Genomic DNA, 24,549 nt, shown 5'->3' with positions numbered 1-24,549 from the left:
TTTGAGTCATTGGATTAAATGAAATACCTTGTTAAAATTAATTTCACCTCTATCTTTTTGCAATTTAAAAACATAGCTATCAGAAAAGTTTAAATTACATACATAGCTCTCAAAAGTTGAGCATACTCTTCTATTGGGCATTGCTGGTCTATATTATTTGGAATATTTCATTAACAGAATACCCATCTGAAGTATTCAGTGAGCATTAAAACTGGAGAACTCCTCCCTGTAAAATGTTTAATAATAATACACATTTTATTTTTTATCTTATAAGAGAAACATTAAATAAACATTTTATCTTAATAATCCAAGATTTCTCAATTTCCATCATCTCTTTAGCCTACACAAAATTTAGTTCTAATACTGGCAGTGATAAAGCTTTAAAATGCACTATGGGGAATTTCCTTGTGGTCCAGTGGTTAGGACTGGTGTTTTCACTCCCAGGGCCCTGGGTTCAATCCCTGGTGGGGAACTAACATCCTGGAAGCCCTGAGGCTCAGCCAGAAATAAATAAATCAATTTTTAAAAAATTCTACTTACACCATATAGCTTTTGGGTTTCTTTTCCTGTGAGATTTTTTCCAAGTAATAATATAAGTAGTACAACAATGCCATAAGGAAATTGTCAAGATTCTTATTCCTATGAGAAGATTAAAAGAAAATAATGACAACGTATTTCAATCATGAAGCTAGTCATAAAAAAAATACATGGGCACACAACACAAGAATAAGTAGAAACACATGTCAGCATACCCATCACACAACTAGTTTACATTTAAAATTCTACCTACTATAACTGTTGAAGATATAAGAAATCTGACTTTTGTAAACAAAACTTTTTAGGAGGTCACAATTCAATTACAATTTTGCTTATCAGTTAGTTTTCATTTTTTAAAAGTTTTTATACTATAGGTAACTTTGTTGTTCAAAAAATGTACACATATGTACGAGGTAAAAAGGCTCTCCCCTCACTCTTTTGTCACCATCCTACTCCATAATGGTACCCTCTGTTAAGAGTTTGGCATGAATCCATCCTAACCTTTCTAGAGCACAGACAATCACATATAAGGTCCTCCCCTACCAACATACATACATATGCATGAATATATGCCTTAATTTTTTTGGTAACAAATGGGACAATGCTGTATACACAAGTCTTTGCAACTTGCTTCTGTCACTTATCTGTGTAGGCTGGACCTCTTTCCATGATACCATGTACAGATTTTTCTCATTTTTTTAAACAGCTGGATAAAGTATTCTGTGGCTCATAATTTAACTAATCCTGTACTGATGGATATTTAGGTTTTTTAAAAATATTATAGACATTGCTGCAGTACTCATTCTCATAGCCACATTTTTGAGTAACTTTCTAGAAGTGAAAATGCTAGGACACAGAATATCTGTACATTAAAGTTTCATAAGTTTTGCTCTCCAAAAAGACTGTATTGATTTACAGTCCTACATCATTTGTTTTAAAACTAAAAGCCTTTGTTTTCTTTCCAAATATTCTTCCAACAATTTTTGCTGCTTCCTTTCTAGCCCCAGATGGAAATGTTTACTGTGGCATGCTTTCCTTAAACATACCTTGAGAGCAAGATGAAGATGAGCAGTGCAGACTTTTTTCCCCACGATATTAATAATTACCTGTCCTAGGCTGGGTTCTCTCAGAAACTTGCCATGAGACAGATGTGAGAGTAAGTAGTTTACTTGGAAGTGATCAGAGTAAACATCAGTAAGGGAGCAGAGAGGTGAGATAGAAAAGGGGTGCTAACAAGTTCATTATCGCTGTGTAGTTCGGTCCCATGGGGGACTCTGGGAGGCAGTATAGAAAACTCAAAGTTATCCTGACAGGTGGAAGGTGGGCTATTTACCTGCCAACTCTCCCTCCAGCCCATCACTGACTGGAGGCTGCTTCTGGGACGCTGACTCCCTAGTGCCCCAAGCTTACCCTGTAGTCTGGCTGAGTGTGCTCCTGCCATAGAATAAAGCATCAGGCAGAGACTCTCAGATGTTTTCCATAAATGGTGTTCACTGAATGCTGAGGGAATCTGAGGGCGCTCCCACAGTTCAGGATACGCATCTTCCACTGAGCGGTCGCAAGTGCAGCTGTCACGTGGAGCACCTTCCACGAACAGCCACCTGCGACAGCAGGACTTCCAAACTTGTATCTGAGGAAACTGACCCTTAGGAAGGACAAGAAGCTCTGCCAGAGTCACACACCTAGTACTTGGGGCTGCCAGACACAATTAGTGGAGAACACTGATCTTCAGTAAGTGAGCATACCCTTTAACTAACATACACACAGTGCATACTCATTGGAACTCTGACAATATGCTCTCCATACTCCTTGACCTCATTTTGGGCTCCTGTGACCTGACTTTTTCTCCCTGTGGTCTCAGTTTTTGAAACAGAATCCTGAGAGGATGGCTAGCACAGAGCCAGCTCTTTCTCCTAAACTCAGATTTTTCATCATTTATCAGATGGAATGACTTCAAAATAAAAGATAAAGGATCTAAAATGTCTCACAAGCATTACATACCTCATAAATGTTGTAAAGGAACAGATACGCGGCATCTCAGTATCTTGTAGCAAAAGCAAAGCCACAACTGAAGGGAGAGAAGATGGACAGTTGAAAGAGGGACAAACTGCTGCGTTAGAGGCTGACACCAGGGAACACATGTAAGGATGATGACACAGTTACTCACATTTAGCATCATGGAGTGTAACGTTGCCCTGCTGACTCCGTTTCTCTAAGCCTCTGGGTGACTTATCGTCTCTTAGGGCAAACCTTTTATCTGTCAACCTGTTAGGGGATATGACAGTCTGTAGTAGTGCTTTAAAAATTTTTTAAAAAATTTTTTGCTATTCTGGGTCCTTGTTGCTGCAGGGGTTTTCTGGTTGCACAGAGCAGGGGCTACTCTCTAGTTGCAGCGAGCAGGTTTCTCACTGCCATGGCTTCTTTTGTTGGGGACCACAGGCTAGGGCATGTGGGCTTCAGCGGTTGCAGCACATGGGCTCAGTAGATATGGCTCCCAGGCTCTAGAACACAGGCTCAACAGCTGTGGCACACGGGCCTAGTTGCTCCACAGCATACAGGATCTTCCCAGATCAGGGATGGAACACGAATCTCCTGCACAGCAGGTGGATTCTTTACCACTGAATCCCTAGGGAAGCCCTTTAGTAGTACTTTGAAAGGTTTTAGTTGTATTTAATATATCCTGAGGCACAGAAAGTATTTGCTATAAAGTAAGAAGACCCTGAGTGTTATACGTGGGATTCATGTAATGTAGGATCATTTTGGAATATATTTTATTAAACATTTTTATACTATGCTAGGGATAGGAGGAATGCATACTGCCTGACATAAAATGAAAATAGCAATTTCACCCAAAATAGAACATTTAGCTCATGTGTTTTTGGCATATCTATCATTTTCAATTCTTTTTAAAAGTATAAGAAGCTGAAAATTCACTTGTAGCCAAATTATCACAAGAATACACTATTGGGATGACTAGCTCCCATCATAATTGTGAAATAGTGCATCTTCTTTCCTTGAGGCGTATTTGCATTTCAACTTAAGATGATGGGAGTGATATTTTCTTAAGAGTTTGTAGAGGCTTAAGCCATTCTGCTAAGAGGCGCTGTTAGCAACACTGCCATGGTGGTAGTTAAGCTACCTGTCTGAAGCTGGACCATCAATTTCAACAAAGTGAACTGCTTTGCCTTTCTTTCCTCTTTCCTTGAATTCCACTGCAGGTGTAAAACTGTAAAAGAAATGAGAAAATTAGGAACTTAATCTTTTCTTGGGAGAAACTAATCAGAGCATTGCCACAGCTCATGGAACCTTAGGACTGATACGTATTGTGAGTGTCCTGGAGAGAATCGGAGGCACATCCACACTTAATCCATGTATTCACAGGCGGAACCACCACCTAGGAAAAGATGAAAAGATCGGACTTTGTATTCAGCATCTACATATCACTAGCCCCCAGAATACCACCATAAACAAATCATTTCATCTGGAAATCCAGCTGTAACTTCACAAGAAATAGAAGGCTTGTGATCGATTTGGAAGGATTTTTTTGATTTACTGAGTACTTGTTAGATGCAAAGTGCTTTGAAGTATGATCTCATTCAATCCTCACAGCAACTCTATGAGGAAAATATTGCTACTGTCACAATTTTTCCATTATGAGAAAGACTGAAGTTTAGAAAGAGATTAAGTAAACTGGCCAAGATCACTTAGCAAGTGCCAGAGCCAGAACCGGGGCCAGTTCTCTAGCTACAGAGCCATGTGCTTATCCACCAGGCAGTCCTGCCTCCCGAGCAGGACTCAGTTGTCACCTCTGTGGACTCTTCTAAAAGCTTGATTATCTCTAAGGTTTCAGGACCCTTTACTTAACTCAGGGTTTCTTAGATTCTTTAGCTTGTGTACAAGCATTATTGACCAGTAATGGGCCTAACAAACAATGGACCACAATTAAGCAACAATAAATATATACTGAGGCCATACTCTGTGTCAGGCATTGCTGTAATATCAAAAATAAGTGTTGTCTGACAAGAGTGTCCACTTTCACTACTATTATTCAACATAGTTCTGGAAGTCCTAGCTACAGCAATAAGAGAAGAAAAAGAAATAAAAGGAATCCAGATCGGAAAAGAAGTAAAGCTCTCACTGTTTGCAGATGACATGATACTGTACATAGAAAACCCTAAAGATAGTATCAGAAAATTACTTGAGCTAATCAGTGATTTTAGCAAAGTTGCAGGATACAAAATCAATACACAGAAATCATTTGCATTTCTATATAATAACAATTAAAAATCAGAAACAGAAATTAAGGAATCAATCCCATTCACCATTGCAACAGAAAGAATTAAATATCTAGGAATAAACTTACCTAAGGAGACAAAAGAATTGTACACAGAAAATTATAAGACATGGATGAAAGAAATCAAAGATGACATAAACAGATGGAGAGATATTCCATGTTCCTGGCTAGGAAGACTCAATATTGTAAAAATGACTATACTACCAAATGCAATCTACAGATTCAATGTGATCCTTATCAAATTACCAATGGCATTTTTCACAGAACTAGAACAAAAAATTTCACAATTCATATGGAAACACAAAAGACCCCAAATAGCCAAAGCAGTCTGGAGAAAGAAGAATGGAGCTGGAAGAATCAACTTTCCTGACTTCAGGTTACACCACAAAGCTACAGTCATCCAGACAGTATGGTACTGGCACACAAACAGACATATAGACCAAAGGAACAAGATAGAAAGCCCAGAAATAAACCTATGCACCTACGGGTACCTTATTTTGACAAAGGAGGCAAGAACATACAATGGGGTAAAGACAGCCTCTTCGATAAATGATGCTGGGGAAACTGGACAGCTACATGTAAAAGAATGAAATTAGAACACTTTCTAACATCATACACAAAGATAAACTCAAAATGGATTAAAGACCTAAATGTAAGACCAGAAACTATAAAACTCTTAGAGGAAAACATAGGCAGAACACTCGATGACATAAATCAAAGCAAGATCTTCTATGACCCACCTCCTAGAATAATGGAAGTAAAAGCGAAAGTAAATAAGTGGGACCTGGTTAAACTTATAAGCTTTTGCACAGCAAAGGAAACTATAAGCAAGGTGAAAAGACAGCCCTCAGAATGGGAGAAAATAATAGCAAATGACACAACTGACAAAGGATTAATTTCCAAAATATACAAGCAGCTCATACAACTCAATGCCAGAAAAGCAAACAACCCAATCAAAAAGTGGGAAAAAGACCTAAACAGACATTTCTCCAAAGAAGACATACAAATGGCTAACAAAGACATGAAAAGATGCTCAACATTGCTCATAATCAGAGAAATGCAAATCAAAACCACAATGAGATATCACCTTACACTAGTCAGAATGGCCATCATCAAAAAGTCTACAAACAATAAATGCTGAAAAGGGTGTGGAGAAAAAGGAATGCTCTTGCACTGTTGGTGGGAATGTAAATTGATACAGCCACTATGGAAGACAGTATGGAGATTCCTTAAAAAACTAGAAATAAAACCACCATATGACCCAGCAATCCCACTCCTAGGCATATACTTTGAGGAAACCAAAACTGAAAAAGATACATGTATCCCATTGTTCATTGCAGCACTATTTACAATAGCTAGAACATGGAAGCAACCTAGATGTCCATCAACAGATGAATGGACAAAGAAGTTGTGGTATATATACACAATGGAATATTACTCAGCCATAAAAAAGGGACACATTTAAGTCAGTTCTGATGAGGTGGATGAACCTAGAACCTATTATATAGAGTGACGTGAGTCAGAAAGAGAAAGATAAATATTGTATTCTAACACACATACACAGAATCTAGAAAAATGGTACTGAAAAATTTATTTATAGGGCAGTAGTGGAGAAACATAGAGAATAGACATACAGACATGGGGAGAGGGGAGAAGAGGGTGAGATGTATGGAAAGAGTAACATGGAAACTTACGTTATCATGTGTAAAATAGATAGCCAATGGGAATTTGCTGTATGGCTCAGGAAACTCAAACAGGGGCTCTGTATCAACCAAGAGAGGTGGGATGGGGTGGGAGATGGGAGGGAGGTTCAAAAGGGAGGGGGTATATGTATACCTATGGCTGATTCATGTTGAGGTTTCACAGAAAACAACAAAATTCTGTAAAGCAATTATCCTTCAATTAAAAAAATAAATTAAAAAAAAAACCCATTCTCTGATTACAGTCAAGGCACAGATTCTCAGGATTATTAGGAAATACTTAATAGGAAAACAAAAAAAAAGTGTTTTAAAGACCAGTAGGATGAGGTTCCTGCCTTATAAAGAGTGCATTTTATAAGAGAATTGTGGTGTCTACCAAATACATTAGTTTGGCAGCCACTGTGGATTATGATGTTTATTTTTCTGCCTGAAATAATGCCACACTGGTAACATGACCTAGAAGTTTAATCTCTGCCCACAGTTACAGGTCTCTTTGTTAAGTGTAGATATAGTAGACAGCAGCACTTGTGCCCAGACTTTAATCATTCTCTAAGCATGCACATACACTCTTATCATCTCCTTGTCAACATACGTTTTGAAACTTCCTTTACATTTTTTCTGGCATTGGTTGCCCACAAAGTCGTAATTTTAGAGAAATACCTGCCATGGGAATAATAAAGTTAATCAGTTTGGTACTTTCTTCTTCCAGTTTTTGCCAACATCCTGGCAATATTCAGATTGAAAACTAGGTTAGAATCTAAAAGCATGTATATACTTTTAGATATGTCACCTCAAGGGAATGATTTTTTTCTTTTTTTTTTTCAGAACATCGACACCAAGTTGGTTAGTGGATGACTCCTGAACTTTTCCTTCTTTCTTTTCTCTTTTTATCACTGGTCTCCATGGATTGGGTATTTAGGGGGAGGGTGTGCTGAAACACTGAGGGAATGGTGAGAAAAAAAGAAGTGAAAGGATACCAAATGGTGATAGTGGCCATCTCCAGAGATGGGGATCAGATAGGACAGAGAGGCGGTACGGTGATGAAGGGAGCTATCTTCCCCAGCTGTATGCTTTTGTATTATTTGAAGTTTTTTTTTTTGGTAATAAAAAGAATTTGTGTCGTGTGCGTGCTGTTATGTATGACTCTTTGTGACCCTTTGGACTGTAGCCTTTTAAGCTCCTCTGTCCATGGGATTTCCCAGGCAAGAATACTGGAGTAGACTGCCATTTCCTCCTCCAAGAATAAAAAGAATGTATTGATATATTACCTGCATACCTTAAAAAATGTTGATAGAGGTATAGAGGAAGAAACAGTATGTGGTCAGTACATTCTATTGACAGACCATTTAGATAGTCTTTAACAAGATGGTCAATTCCTCTAAACATTCAGACATTTTCTAACAGCTCTGTGAAATCCATTCTGCTTGCTGGATATCTAATGTGCAGCATTGATATTAATATAACCACCTTAAACAAGAACACTAAGCTGTTTTCAGTTTTCCCTTGGACCATCAAAGTGTTTGGGGCACTTATAAGCCATTGGCTGTTAACTCTCCCCCCAGGCTAAAGAAATTTCAGGTCACCAGCCCTTTCCATGGTTTCTCTTCTCTAGAAGATGAGAGAATACAGAAACACCCAATCTCAGTTAATGTCAAATGAAACTGCTTCTCTCCTAACCTTGTTTCAGATCTATCCCTACAATTCAACATTTCTTCCCCTGTTAGTTTCCCTGAGTTAAACTGGAGATGAGAGAGCCTTATGGTAAGGAAAAGGACACATTTGGGATCTTACAGATCAGGTCTGTGAACTAAGTCAAGTGAACTTAGAATTATAAAGTCATAAGATCATAGAATTTGGGGTTAGAGGACATCAAAAAGATCATCCAGTAGATGGATGTCATTTTACTGATGGAGAACTAAGGCTCAGAGAGGCTGACCATGTCTCAGCATTTGAAACTTGTGGCAGTGCATGCCCTTAGCCAACAGTCTGACATTTACTGCTAAACCTTCATCTTTATTTTTATGACCTCTGGACATGTAACACCTTCCCACACTTGTCTGAGTGGCTTTTAACTTGACTAAAGTCATCCTCTGGTTCAGATGGTGAGATGGATTCCTCCTTGTGAGTGTCCTGCCATAGCTCTGAAAGCAGCCTATGCTCACAGTGCTTTTGGAATCACTAAGAAGCAGCACTAGTAAAAATTGAAAATTGTCCCTTAAATTGCACCTCTGATTGGCTCCCAAACCACATTCTGACCTAGATCTATACTTTCTTCCAATCTTCATAGTCCCCCCTTCAATCTGGCAACCTATTTAGACCACGTTGTGTTGATGTGCTTTCCTGATATTTCTAGAACAATCATGTCATTTTTCCTTTGCCCTGAAACAAATGACAAAAAAGTCATATTTTCTCCTAGAACTCATCACTAAGATGCAGAGGGTTGGACCACTCTTGGCTTCCACACCATTAGAGCTCTTCAGGGGTTACTAGAGTCTTTTCTTAAGCTATGTTGAAAAATAAGTCCAAGGCTTCTGGAGGTGTAGTTTCCTGTGCGTCCTCAGGGGAGTCCATGACCTTAGCAAAGACTCAGACAGGGGCTGATTCTCTCTCAGCTGGAAGAAGAAGGCACCTGAAACATGAAACAATAGAACTACAGACACTGTCAGAGAGATGCATGTCTTGTGGGCCAACTCACCTGTGAATAAAGGTATTCCTTTCTGTAAAAGATCCTTTGATGCGGACCATTTTAAAAGTCTTTATTGAATTTTTAAAAATATTGCTTCTGTTTTATGTTTGGATTTTTGGCCCTGAGGCATGTGGTATCTTAGCTCCCTGACCCGGGATTGAACCCATGCTCCTGCATTGGAAGGTGAAGTCTTAACCACTGGACAGCCAGGGAAGTCTTCACGGTATTCCCTCTTTAACAAATAAGAAAGAAATGGACATGCAAGCTGATGAACTATGCAATGCCCTCATTAACTCCTCAGAAGCCATTATTATTTAATTTTCTGAATAAGGGAACTTACAATTAACAAGGCTAAGTAACTTGACAAATTATGACCACCAAATTAGTAGCAGAACCAGGATTTGAACCCAGGTCTCCCTCCAAACCACTCTCCATGGTCTTTTTCTTAAGAAATAATGACCATCCTTTCCCTGCCCATTACTGTGTCATTTCATGCATGGAGGTAATGGGTATACTGCTATATTCTGATACAGTTATCCTCCTCAGGGTATAATCTGCAAAGGTCAGACACTCTGCCTGTGACTAGGGCACTACTTCTCTGAAAGGTAAGAGTCCCAGTGTCATTCATCCAGGAAAGATTCCAGGAACTGCAAGACGGGGGAGAGGAAAAGGGGTCATCTTCTCTTGACCTGAATCTGAGAGTACCTAGATGTCTGTGAACTCCTGTTGGCTAGTGGGTGTAAAAGGTGACCTACCTACCCTAGGTGGAGGGAGACCAAAACCATGGAAGAAATCTCCAAGGTCTTAAATTGATGTGCTAGAACTTGAACACTCCTGAGATCAAGCTGTTAGTTTGCAAAGCAGATTATCTGGGTACATGACACTCCAAATTCCCTCCCACAGCCCCCATGTCCTCAGTACAGTATGCACTTGTTCAGTAAACATTTGGTGAGTGCCTACTCTGTGAAATTCTGGAGATGGTTTCAGGGATGTGAAGATGACTAAGACAGTTCCTGCCACTGAGGGCTTACAGTCTATTGGAGGGAGATACTGTTTAAAGTGGAAAGGATTTTGGCATCAGATAAATCTTGGTTCGAAATGTCAGTTCTGCTGTTCTGGCTGTGTGACTTTGGCTTAATTGCTTAATCTCCCTGAGCCATGTTTCTTCATCTATGTAGTGGAGAGGAGATATTAACACTCACTTTTCAAGGCTGTTTTAAGAATCAGAAAAATATGCAAGTATCTGGGACATAACAGGTGCATAGTAGATGGTGGCTAGTCTTGTTAGTTTAGCAAAACACTTTTAACAGAGTCAATATTTTCCCAGTGGAGAATTAAAACGTTCTAATCTTCCCTAGTAGCTCAGTTGGTAAAGAATCTGCCTGCAATGCAGGAGAACCTGGTTCAATTCCTGGGTAGGGAAGATCTGCTGGAGAAGGGATAGGCTACCCACTCCAGTATTCTTGGGCTTCCCTCGTGACTCAGCTGGTAAAGAATCCACCTGAAATGTGGGAAACCTGGGTTTGATCCTTGGATTGGGAAGATAAGATCCCTGGAGAAGGGAAAGGCTACCCACTCCAGTATTCTAGCCTGGGTCACAAAGAGTCAGACGTGACTCTCACTTTCTTTCTTTCCTCTAATCTAATAATTTTACCTTGTAAAATTTACTGTCTATTGCAGCAGGTATAACATGGTTTCATTAATGTAAAACTCTATTTCTATAACTCAAAAAAGCAATTTTATAAAGTAATTAATAATAGAGTGTTAACCAAGTAGACCTAGATTTAAAACATCTTAGTCACCTCTGAGCTGTGTGATATGGCCAAGTCTGTTAGCTTTCCTCAAACTTCTTAGCCCTTTGACATCAGTTTCTTCATATGTAAAAGTGGATTAACATGCAGCTGTTTCAAAGGGTTGATAAACTGATTAGCACAGTTTCTGGTACATAGGAAGCAGCTGATAAATGTCATCAGAAAGTGATATCTGGAAGGCTGCCAAAATAGTTATCTCTAGATGGTGAGATTTCAGGAGACATTCATTTTATTCTTTGTACTCTTCTGTATTGCTTGAATTTTTTTTTTTTACACAAACACATGTAATTTCCCTAAAAGCTATAATATAATAAAATTTTGTTAAAATTTACCTTCTGAATTCAAGTGTTTTGGTTTCATCTTTCCAGTACCACGTCCCTAATCGCAATCCCAATTGCTGTAAAATGAAATGATTGCAGCAAAAATAATTAAATGTTCAATTTAAAATCAACATGTCATAATGAACTTTTAACAGTAATTCTCACTAGTTGCTCTTTAACGCTATAGAGCCTTAAACTTTACTACAGGTTCGCACTCTCCAAGGCTGAGCAGCTACCAGCTCGGAGCCTTTCCTCTCCGGGGATCCCAGCCGGACCGAGCAGGACTGCTTCCTCCGAGGGTTTCTTATTTTGCAGACAACCCATCAGAGGTGGTGAGGTGGAACTTTGCTACATCTGGATATCAGCGTGGGGAGCCGGAATTCAATTCTGACCGTTTGCTGAACACACCTCCATCATCTGGTTTTCGCAGACCACTTTGCCCAGGTCTCTTCGAGTGCGAATCGCCCCAGGCTACGGCGGCGCCGCCCGGGGAGCGCGGAGGGCAAGGCCGCGGCTGAGGCAGTGTAGGCGCCGCGGCCCAGCCACCGAGCCCCGTCGGGCGCCGGAGGTGGGCGGGGGCCGCGGGGTCGTCCTTCCACCCGCCGCGGGGTGGGGTCGGCCGAAGCTGCACTTACATCCGACTGGGCAGACTGCGCGTACAACCGCCGCCGCCTCGAATAAAGCTCCGGAACAGGACTCATGGTCTCCCGTGGGCCGCTTCAGAGCGTCGCCTGGAAACCGTGACTGGGGGCGGGGCCGAGGCTGGGGGCGGGACCCTGCTTCCTACGCCACTGCGGCTGGTGGCCGTAGCTCCCGCCTCTGCCGACACCCCGGGCTGCGGTGGCGCGCTGGCCTCTCACTGCGAAGCTGCCCGAGGGTTTCTTGCTTAGGGGTCAGTTCTTCGTGCCTTCCCACCGAGAAGCCAGCCACGTCACTGGCTTTGTTTTTAATTAGAAAAACTAGATTCAGTTCCATAGGGAAACTCCCTTTGTTCCCAAGTTTGATAGCACGAAATGAAGTTTAAATCCAGGTTGGAGAAACAAAAAAAATCCAGACTAGGACTAAATTGATTGGGGCGGGGTGTGGGGTGGGGTGGCGTGGCGTGAGTGGCGCAACCGTGGAAATCAAGGTTTTTGATGTGGAAGTCGTTTGAAGATACCCAAATGATCGGTGTTTGAGGATTCTTAAGGAGTAATGTATGTAAAGCATCACCCTGAATTAAAGTACTGAGAATTAGTGTTGCTGAAAGCAAAGAACCTTGGTTTGTGTCAGTGGGTATTCAATGGTGTCTCTCATTTGTGTACAACTCTTTTGCAACCCCCCATGGACTGTAACCCATTATGCTCCTCTATCCATGGCATTTCCCAGGCAAGAATACTGGACTAGGTAACCATTTCCTTCCCGAGGGGATGGAACCCCCTCTCTCTTGCTTTGGCAAGTGGATTCTTAACCACTGAGCAACCTGGGGAAGTCCACGTTCAACTTCATTTCTGCATTTACTTTTCAAACCATGTGTCTTGTCATTTCTTCTTGCAACTGAGTTGATACGCAGATTGTTTGGTATTTTCCCCCTTCTAACACTGATGGTAAGCAATGCTAAATGACACTATATGACTGGGAATGCCTCATGTATTCTGCTTTTGTTTTAGCCCCACAACTTATTTAGCATTAAATAGATGGTCAGTAAATACCTGATTTTATTTTCATATAAACTTATGAATCCCACATTGGTGGGATGATGGATAACACCCATTTACTAGTTGGTTTCTTTTTTTTTTTTTCGGCTGCACCCTACACACATGTGGGATCTTAGTGCCCCAACCAGGAATTGAATTTGGCACCCCCTACATTGGAAGGTGGAGTTTTAACCACTGGGGAAGTTCCTCACATAAACTTTACAAACAAGAGCAATAGACACTCCACTGCTTCCCCTTAACCCCACCATCCTAGTCTACTTGGTAACACACAATCACTGTTCACTGTAGTATAAAATTGTAAACACCTAGATTCATGATCCACTGTCTTGACTCCACTGCTGGTAACTGCTCCAATTGGCTCAGATATAAGGAAACCCACCAGTACACTGGCAATATTGCTTTGAGGCTATGGCCTTAAGAGGCTGGCTTATTATAAGATGACTCACTTGAAAAGAATTCACCAAAATATCCCAGTCTTCAAAAGCTTTTCTCCAACCTGGGTATTTAACTTTGGGTGGGAACAAGGAGAAATACTGAGTTGAAGCTCCAAAAAGGACCAAAGAAGAACAAGGACTCTGGGTGGTACCCATTTACCACACTTCCAGGCAACCTCTTCAGTTTAGCTAAATGAGTGAAGAAATGCTAATAGAAAACCAAAGATTTTTTATACCTTACCGTGTTTAACTTTAGGCTGTCTAATATACAAAACTAAAGGTAAAAATAAAGGAATTGAGAACCCAGAACAATGACCTACATAAAAGTTACATGACAAGTTACCACAGCTGTGCTAGAGGGCCATGGTAATACTTAGAGGAAACCCTGGATAACTCTGAATGTACCATCTTATATTTCTGTGTTACTAGACCCTAACGAAAGAGGGAGTAAAAATTGTTTTTATGACTCTAAATCGTTATTTTTAAAGTGACCCACTCATCTAGATTTTCCACCAGTTTTTTTTTTAATGACATTAGAAACTCACAACCTAATATGGAAATATAATTTTCTCTTAAAAAAAAAGTCATGATGCAATGAAGTAGGGGAAAGGTGCTGTCTAAATATTTAATAATTTCAAATGTCCTGTAAGGATTTTTTTCTTTTTGGCCTAATTAAGTTCTCAAGATCACAGAACTACGAGCATATGACATAAAATTAAGTTGACTGTCTCAAATTTTAGGCCCAAGATATTAACTGGGTATTATGCATATTTATACTATGAGAAAATCAGTGGACAGATTTTCAAAATGTTATGGTTCTACTTTTAAAACTAATATATAAGAAACAGCAATACCAGTATTTGAATTAGCAATTCCATTTCTGGTGCTTATTTCTCCAATCTTCAATTCAAACATCCTAATCTGTACTAAAAGGGATGGAGGAAGAGTCTGACTTTTACACTAGTTTAAGGGAAAAACATTTCAACATTAAATTTTAGAAATACATATATCCTAAAATATCTCCATCCCCAAAGCTGTAAATACTTAAGCTGTAAAAAGAATAAATACTGAGCTCTTCTTGTAAAGATCCGTAATTTTTCTTAAAGGATTTAAATTTTATATCTAATTTTAATGCTTAAGGAAAGTCCTTCAGAACAGTTGTCTCATACATTAAATATACAGAAACAATTGAATATTACTGTTGTTCTATATATATATTCCTTTAGCAATTGTCTTGTGATCATATGGATTTGAGATTCTTTAAAACTTCAGTTCCAGTATTCAAAAGCAAGAGAAATATGCCTCACAACTTTTATAAACTACATCCAATTGAAATATCTTATCATGAGCCCAGTATTTGATGTTCATAAGAGAGACCTTTTGATTTCATCTAGTCAGATTATATTCATGTTTAAGATTATACATAGAATAAAGATTTTTAGTTCTCCTTGACATACAGAATATATTATGTATTTTAATATGCATGCTAAATTTAAAGATGTAAAGAGTACTAGTATCTCCTAATGCACAAGTCAGGTGCATTAACTTCCATTATACATATAAATTAATATGATAAAAAATTTAGTTATCTTGTTTTGAAATTTCATACAACCGAAATACTCAAAACAATTTTGACAGGTGTCTAGATTTATTGCCTCAAAACAGGGACAAATGTTAATCAGACATTCAAGAAAGAAGAAATTAAGTCCCCATTCTGAGAAATGTACTTTTTCAATCCCTAAGCATTCTATACATATTTCATTAGCTGTAGTCATGACCACTAGTCCCTAGCATAGTATTACTTTCAAGGGCAAGTGATGTTAATTATTCCTTAAACTGTAATTTAGCCTCATCCTGAACTCAAGTACTTTTTCCATTGTCATTTGACTATGGCTGATCTAACATCTGCTAAAGGGTTCCCATGAGTTATTGAGTTACCAGCTTCAACTGACCCTGGAAACATGAATGGCTACTTTAGTGGCTTTTTATCTTAAGCAATATTTAGATCTAGGTAAATTTGAGAAGACAAAAGAACTCAAGAGTTGTACAAATTACTTTTCAAAATAACAGAAAATGAAGTATCTACATAGATTGATGTTAGTGTTACAGCAAGTTACCAGAGGTCAGGCAAAGGATCAGAGAGATTACCATTTGGCATTTTTCTGATCCTTTAGAAACTAATCTTCTAAAATGAGGTCTAAAATGAGTCAAACTAATACCAAACTGCACTTAAAGAAAGACCCTATTATACTTTGTATACTTTGAAGTTAGAGCAAGGGATAAACACTCAATAAAGAACAAAAGGTTAACAGAATGAATGTTATCTTGGTAAAAACTCAGGTGAAATGTCACTCTAAGGCTACTAATTACCAAGGTAACTTGTCAAATATTTACGCAATGCTATCTGCAGTCAATGAAATATCCTTAATGCTTCTTTGCTGAAAACTTTCCACTCTGGCAACAGCACTGAAAAACTCAAGTTATGTTCACCTTTCAGAGTGTAAGGAACAACTCTTTTTCAAAAATGTTTATTTTGAAGCAATTTTACAACTGCCTTTTTATCTCCTCCCACCCACCCAAATGCGACTTGTTAAAAGAAAAAAATTCTATGTACAAAGAGTCAGCTCTTACGTGAGAGGACTGTGACCAAAGCTCAATATTTTTAGGCTATTTTGTTCTCTAGTTTTTATATTTCAAAAATTCCTCTCTCTGCTTGATATGGAAGAGTCCACTACTAAGTTTAAAATTAGCTTCTATATGTCACTGTCATGAACAACATGAAGTAAATCTACATCACTTGGAAAGAGATATTAAATTGTCTGTATGGTGAAAACATGAGATTAACTATGCATTTTCCAATCAGCTTTACTGAATTTCTTCCAAATTCTCCTTAAAGAGAATAAATCAGTACAAAGCAGATGAGTCAGTCCACTAAAATATAAACATGAACCCCCTTCTTCCAAGGATGTGGATTTTTAAAACTTAAGCCCAGGACAGTGCATTTCAAAGGGTTATATTTCTATCTGTAATAATCTCAAATTGGAAATATTGGGAAATGAACAAGTTGCATATTGACAAAATACAGGACTATATTGCAGTTTATCTTTTAAAAAAAGAAATACATTCTAGTGATTTAAGGCAGGTATTGAAAAAGCACTATGATCGTCAAATCAGAACAACAAAAAACTATTATCTTCCTTTACCATCCAAGTAATTTAAGTGCTGAAAACATATTATTTTTGAATGTGCCATATGCCCAGAATTTGAACTGTTTTACTAGAAAAAGTTAACAAAAGTTTGACTGAATTTGGACTCAATATTAAGTGGCTTTAACCTTTGTTGGATCTTGTTTCAGACACCTGTATGCAGCAGAAAGCAAACTTGTTTCATATTATGTTAGGTTATTTTCAGAAGACAACTCCTTTTGTTTACAGAAAGGATCTTTTTGTACTTAACCCTGGAATACAGCTTGTATTTTGCTGGAATATTCAGGTGGATTTTCACTTGAACATTTATGCCAACTCTGGTTTCTGTATTAAAAGGAGGGTAACGTTTACCCAGATCTTCTCCCCTTAAGTTGCTGGTAATTGAAAGCAGGAAACTCATCTGAGAATTAGATAAGATTGAGTTAGACAAATTTCACCCTATACTTATACCTTAAAGACATACATGGGTAAAACAGTAAAAAAAAAAAAAAAAAAAACAAAACCAAAATTAAAAACTCCAAGACAGTAATTTTTAGATCAATTTCAGCTTTTTACTTTTAAATCTGTATTTATGTGTTTGCAAAAAGTATGCTTTCCTTAACATTACTGCAATGTTCACCTTTCTCTTCAAGTAGTACATACAAATAAGCAATTCAAGCTTCTATGTAGTTTATTGTTACCAAACTTCTACAGAAACTGTGTGAAAACTTCAGGTTTCCCCTCTCAAATCTCCATGCACAAACTAAGCTAACCAAAAAACGTTCAAGTCAGCAAACAAGCAAAATGCATTAAAGAGATACCTCAAATAATGTTTCTAAAAAATCAAACTTTAGAACTAATCTTTTATCATTCAACTAAGTTGTTGCACCTTTCCTTTCATATGCATACACCGGTTAAACACTTCCAATAATAGATCTCGTATTTGGCACAAGGACATTTCAAAGAAGAAACAGAAACAAAAGGAAAAAGAAAATAGAAAGGAAAAGAGGTTTTTACGCTGTCTTGAGTGCAGGTTTAGTCCACTTCCTCGATGGTCGGTCCCCCGGATGCTCCTGAACCGCCGCCGCCGCCAGGGCCGCCTTGGTATAGTTTGCTGATGATGGGGTTGCACACTCTTTCGAGCTCTTTCTGCTTGTGTTCATACTCATCTTTTTCCGCCATCTGGTTCCGGTCGAGCCAGTTGATCACCTCCTGACACTTGTCGAGAATCTTGTTTTTGTCCTGATCGCTAATTTTGCCCCTCAGTTTCTCGTCTTCCACCGTCTGCTTGATGTTATAGGTATAGGACTCCACAGCGTTTTTGGCGGCTACTCGGTCGCGATTGGCCTCATCTTCCGACTTGTACCGCTCTGCCTCCTGCACCATCCGGTCAATGTCATCCTTGCTCAGACGACCCTTGTCGTTGGTAATGGTGATTTTGTTTTCTTTACCGGTGCTCTTGTCGGCGGCGGTGACGTTGAGGATGCCATTGGCGTCGATGTCGAAGGTGACCTCGATCTGGGGGACCCCGCGGGGCGCTGGGGGGATCCCGGTCAGGTCGAACTTGCCCAACAGGTTATTGTCCTTGGTCATGGCCCGTTCGCCCTCGTACACCTGCACCAGCACGCTGCTCTGGTTGTCTGAGTATGTGGTGAAGGTCTGCGTCTGCTTGGTGGGGATCGTGGTGTTCCTTTTGATGAGCGGAGTCATGACGCCGCCAGCCGTCTCGATGCCCAGGGACAACGGGGTCACGTCGAGTAGCAGCAGGTCCTGTACATTCTCTGACTTGTCCCCAATGAGAATGGCCGCCTGCACCGCGGCTCCGTAGGCCACCGCCTCGTCGGGGTTGATGCTCTTGTTGAGCTCCTTGCCATTGAAGAAATCCTGCAGCAGCTTCTGGATCTTGGGGATGCGAGTGGAGCCGCCCACCAGCACGATCTCCTGGATCTGGCCCTTGTCCAGCTTGGCATCGCGCAGAGCCTTCTCCACCGGCTCCAGGGTACCGCGGAAAAGGTCGGCGTTGAGCTCCTCGAAGCGAGCGCGGGTGATGGAAGTGTAGAAATCCACGCCCTCGTAGAGCGAGTCGATCTCGATGCTGGCCTGCGTGGACGAGCTCAGGGTGCGCTTGGCGCGCTCGCAGGCGGTGCGGAGTCGCCGCACCGCGCGCTTGTTGGGTGCAATGTCCTTCTTGTGCTTGCGTTTGAACTCCTCCGCCAGGTGGCTCACCATGCGGTTATCGAAGTCCTCCCCGCCCAGATGAGTGTCACCAGCCGTGGACTTCACCTCGAAGATGCCGTCCTCGATGGTCAGGATGGACACGTCGAAGGTGCCGCCGCCCAGGTCGAAAATGAGCACGTTCTTCTCGCCTCCCGCGCAGCCCTTCTTGTCCAGACCGTAGGCAATGGCCGCCGCCGTGGGCTCGTTGATGATGCGCAGTACGTTGAGGCCCGTAATGGTGCCCGCGTCCTTGGTGGCCTGGCGCTGCGAGTCATTGAAATAGGCCGGGACGGTGATGACCGCGCTCTGCACCTTGCCCCCCAGGTAGGCTTCGGCGATCTCCTTCATTTTAGTGAGGACCATGGAGGAGATCTCCTCGGGGAAGAAGGTCTTGATCTCTCCTTTGTACTCCACCTGCACTTTGGGCTTCCCTCCCTCGCTCACCACCCGGAACGGCCAGTGTTTCATGTCTGACTGCACTGTGGCGTCCTCGAACTTCCGACCAATCAGCCTCTTGGCGTCGAAGATGGTGTTGGTGGGGTTCATGGCCACCTGGTTCTTGGCTGCATCGCCGATGAGGCGCTCGGTGTCGGTGAAGGCCACGTAGCTGGGGGTGGTACGGTTGCCCTGGTCGTTGGCGATGATCTCCACTTTGCCATGTTGGAAGACCCCCACGCACGAGTAGGTGGTGCCCAGGTCGATGCCAATAGCCGGGCCGCGGGCAGACATCCTGACTGAAAGACAGGCAAGCAGCGTTAGACGAGAACACCTGGGGCAGAAAATCTGCGGCCTCAACTAACGGTCACCTAGCACCAGACTCCGCGAACGCAACAAGCGTCTCTCACTCCCCTCGCTCGGCTCCCCACTCTTATAGTCGCCTCCCCGCCGCCTTTTGGAAACTCTCGGAGCCAATCCGCTCTCGGGACCGCCCGCCACAGGCTTGCCGGGATCGGAGTGACCGGCCTGAGGCCCAACAGACTTCTAGATGGATAAGGGGCGGGACTCCGGGGCGCGCTAGGACGCGAGGGGCGGCCGTTATGCAAATGAGACCCCTCCCACGTCCCCGAGGCGGTCCGCAGTCTCCGCGGCCCCGGAGCGGCCTGCAGCTTGGGGGCGTTAGGCTCGCGCCTCAGGCCAGGTGTACGCGCTTTTTCTCAATTTTCACCTTCCCTGAGGCAGGATTCGTCGACGTCCGTTGGATTGGCAGGGCAAGAGGCCAATGAGTAGCGCGAATTCCCAAGCAGGGCGGGAGGAAAGGATTGGGGCGTGGCGCTGGGAGGAGTCGCGGAAGCAGAACCTGGAAGAGGGAGCCACCTAGTCGGTTCGCTCAGTTCTTAAATCCTGAAATGTCGGTCAATTACTAGTGTCTCGGCCAACCTAGCTCGCTGGGGCGGGGCAATTCGTTCTGAGCTGGTGGCAGCAAAGAACTAGGGCCAGAGCTGGCTTTTTTCTTCTGCCCGCTTGTGGGCGTTGGCTTGGCGGGGCCTGGGCGTGAGGGCGGCTATGGCCCAGGGAGGAGGAGCTGGGTGGAGGACTGAGGAAGATGAAGTTTCTAGGACGGGCAGTCGGCCTCCTGTAATTTAATTTTCCGTGCTTCGCAGCGTCTTGGTGTGAGCTCTGGATATCTTATCTGGCGGCGGGGGCAGCAGGAGACCGGGAGAGCTACGGAAGAGGCTGACCATTTTTCCCTGCGCGCGGCGGCCTACAGAGTGGGAGGGAGGCATGGGCGTGGTTGCAACTCGTCCCCTTTCTTGACCTCACTTTCCGTTTTCCCTGCTTGTTTTACTTACCCCTTTAAGCTTCCTAGTTTCATCTCCGTGTTCTCTCGCCACTGCTTTTGTTATTTTCCGTTTCAAGTGCTTTATCCGCTGCTTTGAGTTCTCCGGGAAGCCTGTAGTCAAACCACACACGTTGAAGTATCATAAAATAACCCGGTCTCAACGCCTCTCAGGATTCTTTTAACCCAGGCGGTCGTAAACTCAGCTGAGTGAGAACTTTCAGAGTAGGTAGATAGAAAGGAGCGCAATTCATTCTGTCGTGTTTAAGAGGAATATGGGATAGGTGATAGAAGCAGGCTCCTATAAATGGGCTCCGGAAGGAAGACAGTAACAAAACAACAGTAACACTTCACCTTATGTGGGGAAGCTGGAGACATTCATTCAGCTTTAACAAGTCCCAGGATGTGAGAGTAAGACGACGAGTGCAATAGTGTGTCTTTATGAGGTTGACAGCTCAATAGAGGTAAAAATAGCTCAAGAGAAGTGCTATGGGGGACACAAAGGAGGGAGCACATCCAGTCGGGAAACTAATGTTCCCGAGGGCTTCCTGTAAGAGGTGACATGCCAGCCTCTGACCTTTGTCATTCTTTGCATGGGTTGTAGCATGGGCAAAGATGAGAGCAGTGTGTGCTGGGGGCAACTACAAGTTGAAGGTTGGTGTCAGTACATGAGGAGGGATACAAACAAGAAATAGTCTTTTCAGGTGGACGGGATATGCCATGATCTTTTCCCTGAGGCTATGGGGCCGTGGAGAGAAACATCTTTTGAAGGAAGTTAATGTATGGTTCATATTCAAGTTCTTTGAGACAGTGCTGGAGAAAAGCTTTTGAGAGAAACAAAAGTTATCTATAATTTAAAAAATAACGTTGACAGAATCCTATAAAGTTAACCAATGGATATTTAAGTTTCTTTTATCTAGTTGTGTATGTAATTTCCAATTTTTAAAAGTACATTTGCTATTAATTTGTTAATGTCATTTCACAATTCCCATCTCTTTTTCCATTAAAGAAGTTAAGGAAAAAATTTGAACTAGGCAAACTTTTTTAAAAATTAGGAATATAAGGATCAAACCAAAAATTTATATCGAAGTTGCCTTAAATGGTAAGTACGGATTTCTTGATTTTATTCTTAGAAATTCTTGCCTTTCGTGCAGTTGGAGAGCAATACACAGTCTTTATGGAACTAATGATATGTGATTTAGAGATAGGGCCCAACTACAACTGAAAGCAGAAGAGAACTATGAGAAACACTGACTCTTCAGATCTGTTGTATTCAGTCCTCACACACCTCAAACAAAGCAAGATTGTGAAAAAGCAGACATGCCAATTCTCATACACAAAAACCAAAATTAGAGCTTCAGAAGGGAGAGGTTCTTTTGTATAGTAACTATGTACTATCTCTCTGCACAGTTATTACATCTTGCCATCTAACTACCACATTCATCGTTAATACAACTTTCTGAAACCACAGTAGCAATTTTGTCTGTATTTTCATTAGCTGTATGTTTTTTTTCTGCTCTAACTTTTTACTCAGTAAATTGATGTTTCATAAGTTTCATATTTTAAATGGCATCCTGAGCTTGTCCCAAAAAGACAGTGTTTGCATTTTTATTTCATATGAAATAAATTTTTGCAATTCTGGAGCATTATCATATACTGACCTTTCTTGGATTTTTAAATATTTTTCCTCATTTGTATTAAAATTTTTTTTTCTATTTTATGATTGTGGCTCATAATTCCTTAAACTTGTGGCACATTAAAAATGATCAAACTTAGCAAACTTGAAATGATATTCATCAACCTAAGTAATGGTGTGGCAAAACAGGTAAAGCCCTACCTACCGGTGGGAATGTAAATTAGTACAGTCTTTCTGGAGGACTATGTGACAATATTTTTTCTTTACCTTAAATATGACCATACCCTTCATTTAGCATTACTCTGTGGGATTTATCTTAAGGAAATAATGGAGCATGTAGGTATATTATTTATGATAACAGTGATAAAGGGGAAATGGCTTAAATATCTGACAATAAGAAATAATTATTTGACCTATAGTCATGAATTAAACGGAGAAGGCAATGGCACCCCACTCCAGTACTCTTGTCTGGAAAATCCCATGGATGGAGGAGCCTGGTAGGCTGCAGTCCATGGGGTCGCTAAGAGTTGGATAAGGCTGAGCGACTTCACTTTCGCTTTTTCACTTTCATACATTGGAGAAGGAAATGGCAACCCACTCCAGTATTCTTGCCTGGAGAATCCCAGGGGCAGGAGAGCCTGGTGGGCTGGCTGTCTATGGGGTCACACAGAGTCAGACACAACTGAAGTGACTTAGCAGGTAGCAGGTAGCATGAATTAAAAATTGTTTATAGGATTTTTAATGACACAGGAAAATGTTCTTGGTATAATTAAGTGGAAAAATTAGATACAACAGTTTTGTATCATCTTATCCTCTGTGTAGGATAATCATATATATGAGAATTGCATCAAAATTGGTTATCTCTAGAGGGTAGGATTATCAGTAATTTTTCTAAATTTTCTTTTTTACAGATGATTTTTAAAGCTTGGCTATCAGCATTCAACTGAAATACAATTCACTAATCCTACTATTTACGTAGAAATTACTACTGATTTTCAACAGGTGAGATCTGTTTGGCAGATTATAAATACTAGGGTGTTTCAAAATATTTTTAAAATCCAAAGACTGAGATTTTACACAGTCTGGATAAAACAAAACCTATATGTCAAATTTTCTCTAATGAACTCCCTAAATCCAGAAGAGTACCTGGAACACAGTAGTAATTCACTTGTTCAGTGTTTATTAAAAGTGACCTGAGACATTAAAAACTGGAAATAATAACTTCACTTTTTCCCTGTATAAGTGGAAGATTCTTTGCTTGCCTCTTACATTTCTGTATTAAATAATACTGCAGAGACCAAAAATTGAAACAAATTCACATCTGAAAATACTTGTACCTAGAGATACAAAGATGAATAAGATGAGGTCTAAAACTGTGTGCTTGTGGGTAGTAAGGCCTACCCTAAGGAGATTACCTGAGCAAGAATACATTTTTTCCAGAATTACTAGTAAAGAAATTTATGGATATTCTGAAACCCTCTCATTCCCTACCTAGGCACAACCTTCATAAAGGTTGTGGATTGAAAAGGTAATGTTGCCCTGAAGAGAGGAGTGGAGTCAGTAGCAGCCTATAATTTGAGAACCTATCAGCAAACTGGAGTTCAACTTCTTATTATATTTAAGATCTCTATGAATACTGCCATTTTATAATTCTTTGGATGTACCCGGTCCCAAAACATTTCTCCAATCACCTGTTATTAAAATTTCACCATCTGTTTCTTTGAATCTTGAAAAACTCAATCTTTAAAAGTTCTATTTGAATTGTAGATACACAATAATTGGAATACGACACTACTTTGCCTTGTATGGAAGGCTAAGGCTCCCAAACCTGGAAGAGAGACTTTTCTAGAAAAGTGAATCTGTGTAATAGCAGACAAATTGTACCTTCTTCGGTTTTGTAGAGTGCTAACCTCGAAGACAAGACTCTTGTAGAAGTCAATGAAATAATTTAAAAGAAGTAAAAGTCGCTTAGTTGTGCCGGCTCTTTGTGACCCCATGGACTATACAGTCCATAAATTTCTCTAGGCCAGAATACTAGAGTGGCTAGCCTTTCCCTTCTCCAGGGGATCTTCCCAACCCAGGGATGGAACCCAGGTCTCCTGCATTACAGGCGAATGTATAGCATTGCTGATCACTTGAAAAAAGAAAAACAATTTTTTAAACTTCTTAAACGGAAATTTAACAAAATGAACTACATTGATAAGGTAGCTATTTCTCTGAATAAATTGTTATTTTGAGAAATAGATTAACGCTCT

General features: G+C 40.9%; 2 protein-coding genes across 6 annotated transcripts in view; both read right to left on the bottom strand.

Moving 5' to 3' along the window:
• Positions 1-12,111, bottom strand: part of PPP1R36 (protein phosphatase 1 regulatory subunit 36) — a 28,559-nt gene extending 16,448 nt beyond the window's left edge. For 2 of the 5 annotated variants that reach the window (XR_002181637.2, XM_019969062.2), the window contains exons 1-6: positions 11,984-12,111; positions 11,361-11,425; positions 3,677-3,763; positions 2,705-2,802; positions 2,539-2,605; positions 541-639 (exon numbers count right to left, since the gene is read on the bottom strand). Coding sequence is in view for 4 of the 5 variants with exons in the window: in XM_019969062.2 (XP_019824621.1) it covers positions 541-639; positions 2,539-2,605; positions 2,705-2,802; positions 3,677-3,763; positions 11,361-11,425; positions 11,984-12,049 (482 nt within the window). In the remaining variant the exon portion in view is untranslated. The other 3 variants (XM_019969060.2, XM_070796733.1, XM_019969061.2) reach the window with 3 other exon arrangements.
• A 5,226-nt stretch (positions 12,112-17,337) lies between these two features.
• HSPA2 (heat shock protein family A (Hsp70) member 2) lies at positions 17,338-19,875 on the bottom strand. Its single transcript, XM_019969059.2, has one exon. It carries the CDS (start codon positions 19,608-19,610, stop codon positions 17,700-17,702), a length of 1,911 nt encoding a protein of 636 aa, XP_019824618.1. The 5' UTR covers positions 19,611-19,875; the 3' UTR covers positions 17,338-17,699.
• Between the last annotated feature and the right edge of the window lie 4,674 nt (positions 19,876-24,549).

The sequence above is a fragment of the Bos indicus genome, chromosome 10 (genome assembly GCF_029378745.1).
Source record: "Bos indicus isolate NIAB-ARS_2022 breed Sahiwal x Tharparkar chromosome 10, NIAB-ARS_B.indTharparkar_mat_pri_1.0, whole genome shotgun sequence".
Taxonomy (NCBI): domain Eukaryota; kingdom Metazoa; phylum Chordata; class Mammalia; order Artiodactyla; family Bovidae; genus Bos; species Bos indicus.
The sequence above is the reverse complement of the archived record's forward strand: the minus strand, read 5'-3'. Positions and strand labels throughout refer to the sequence as shown.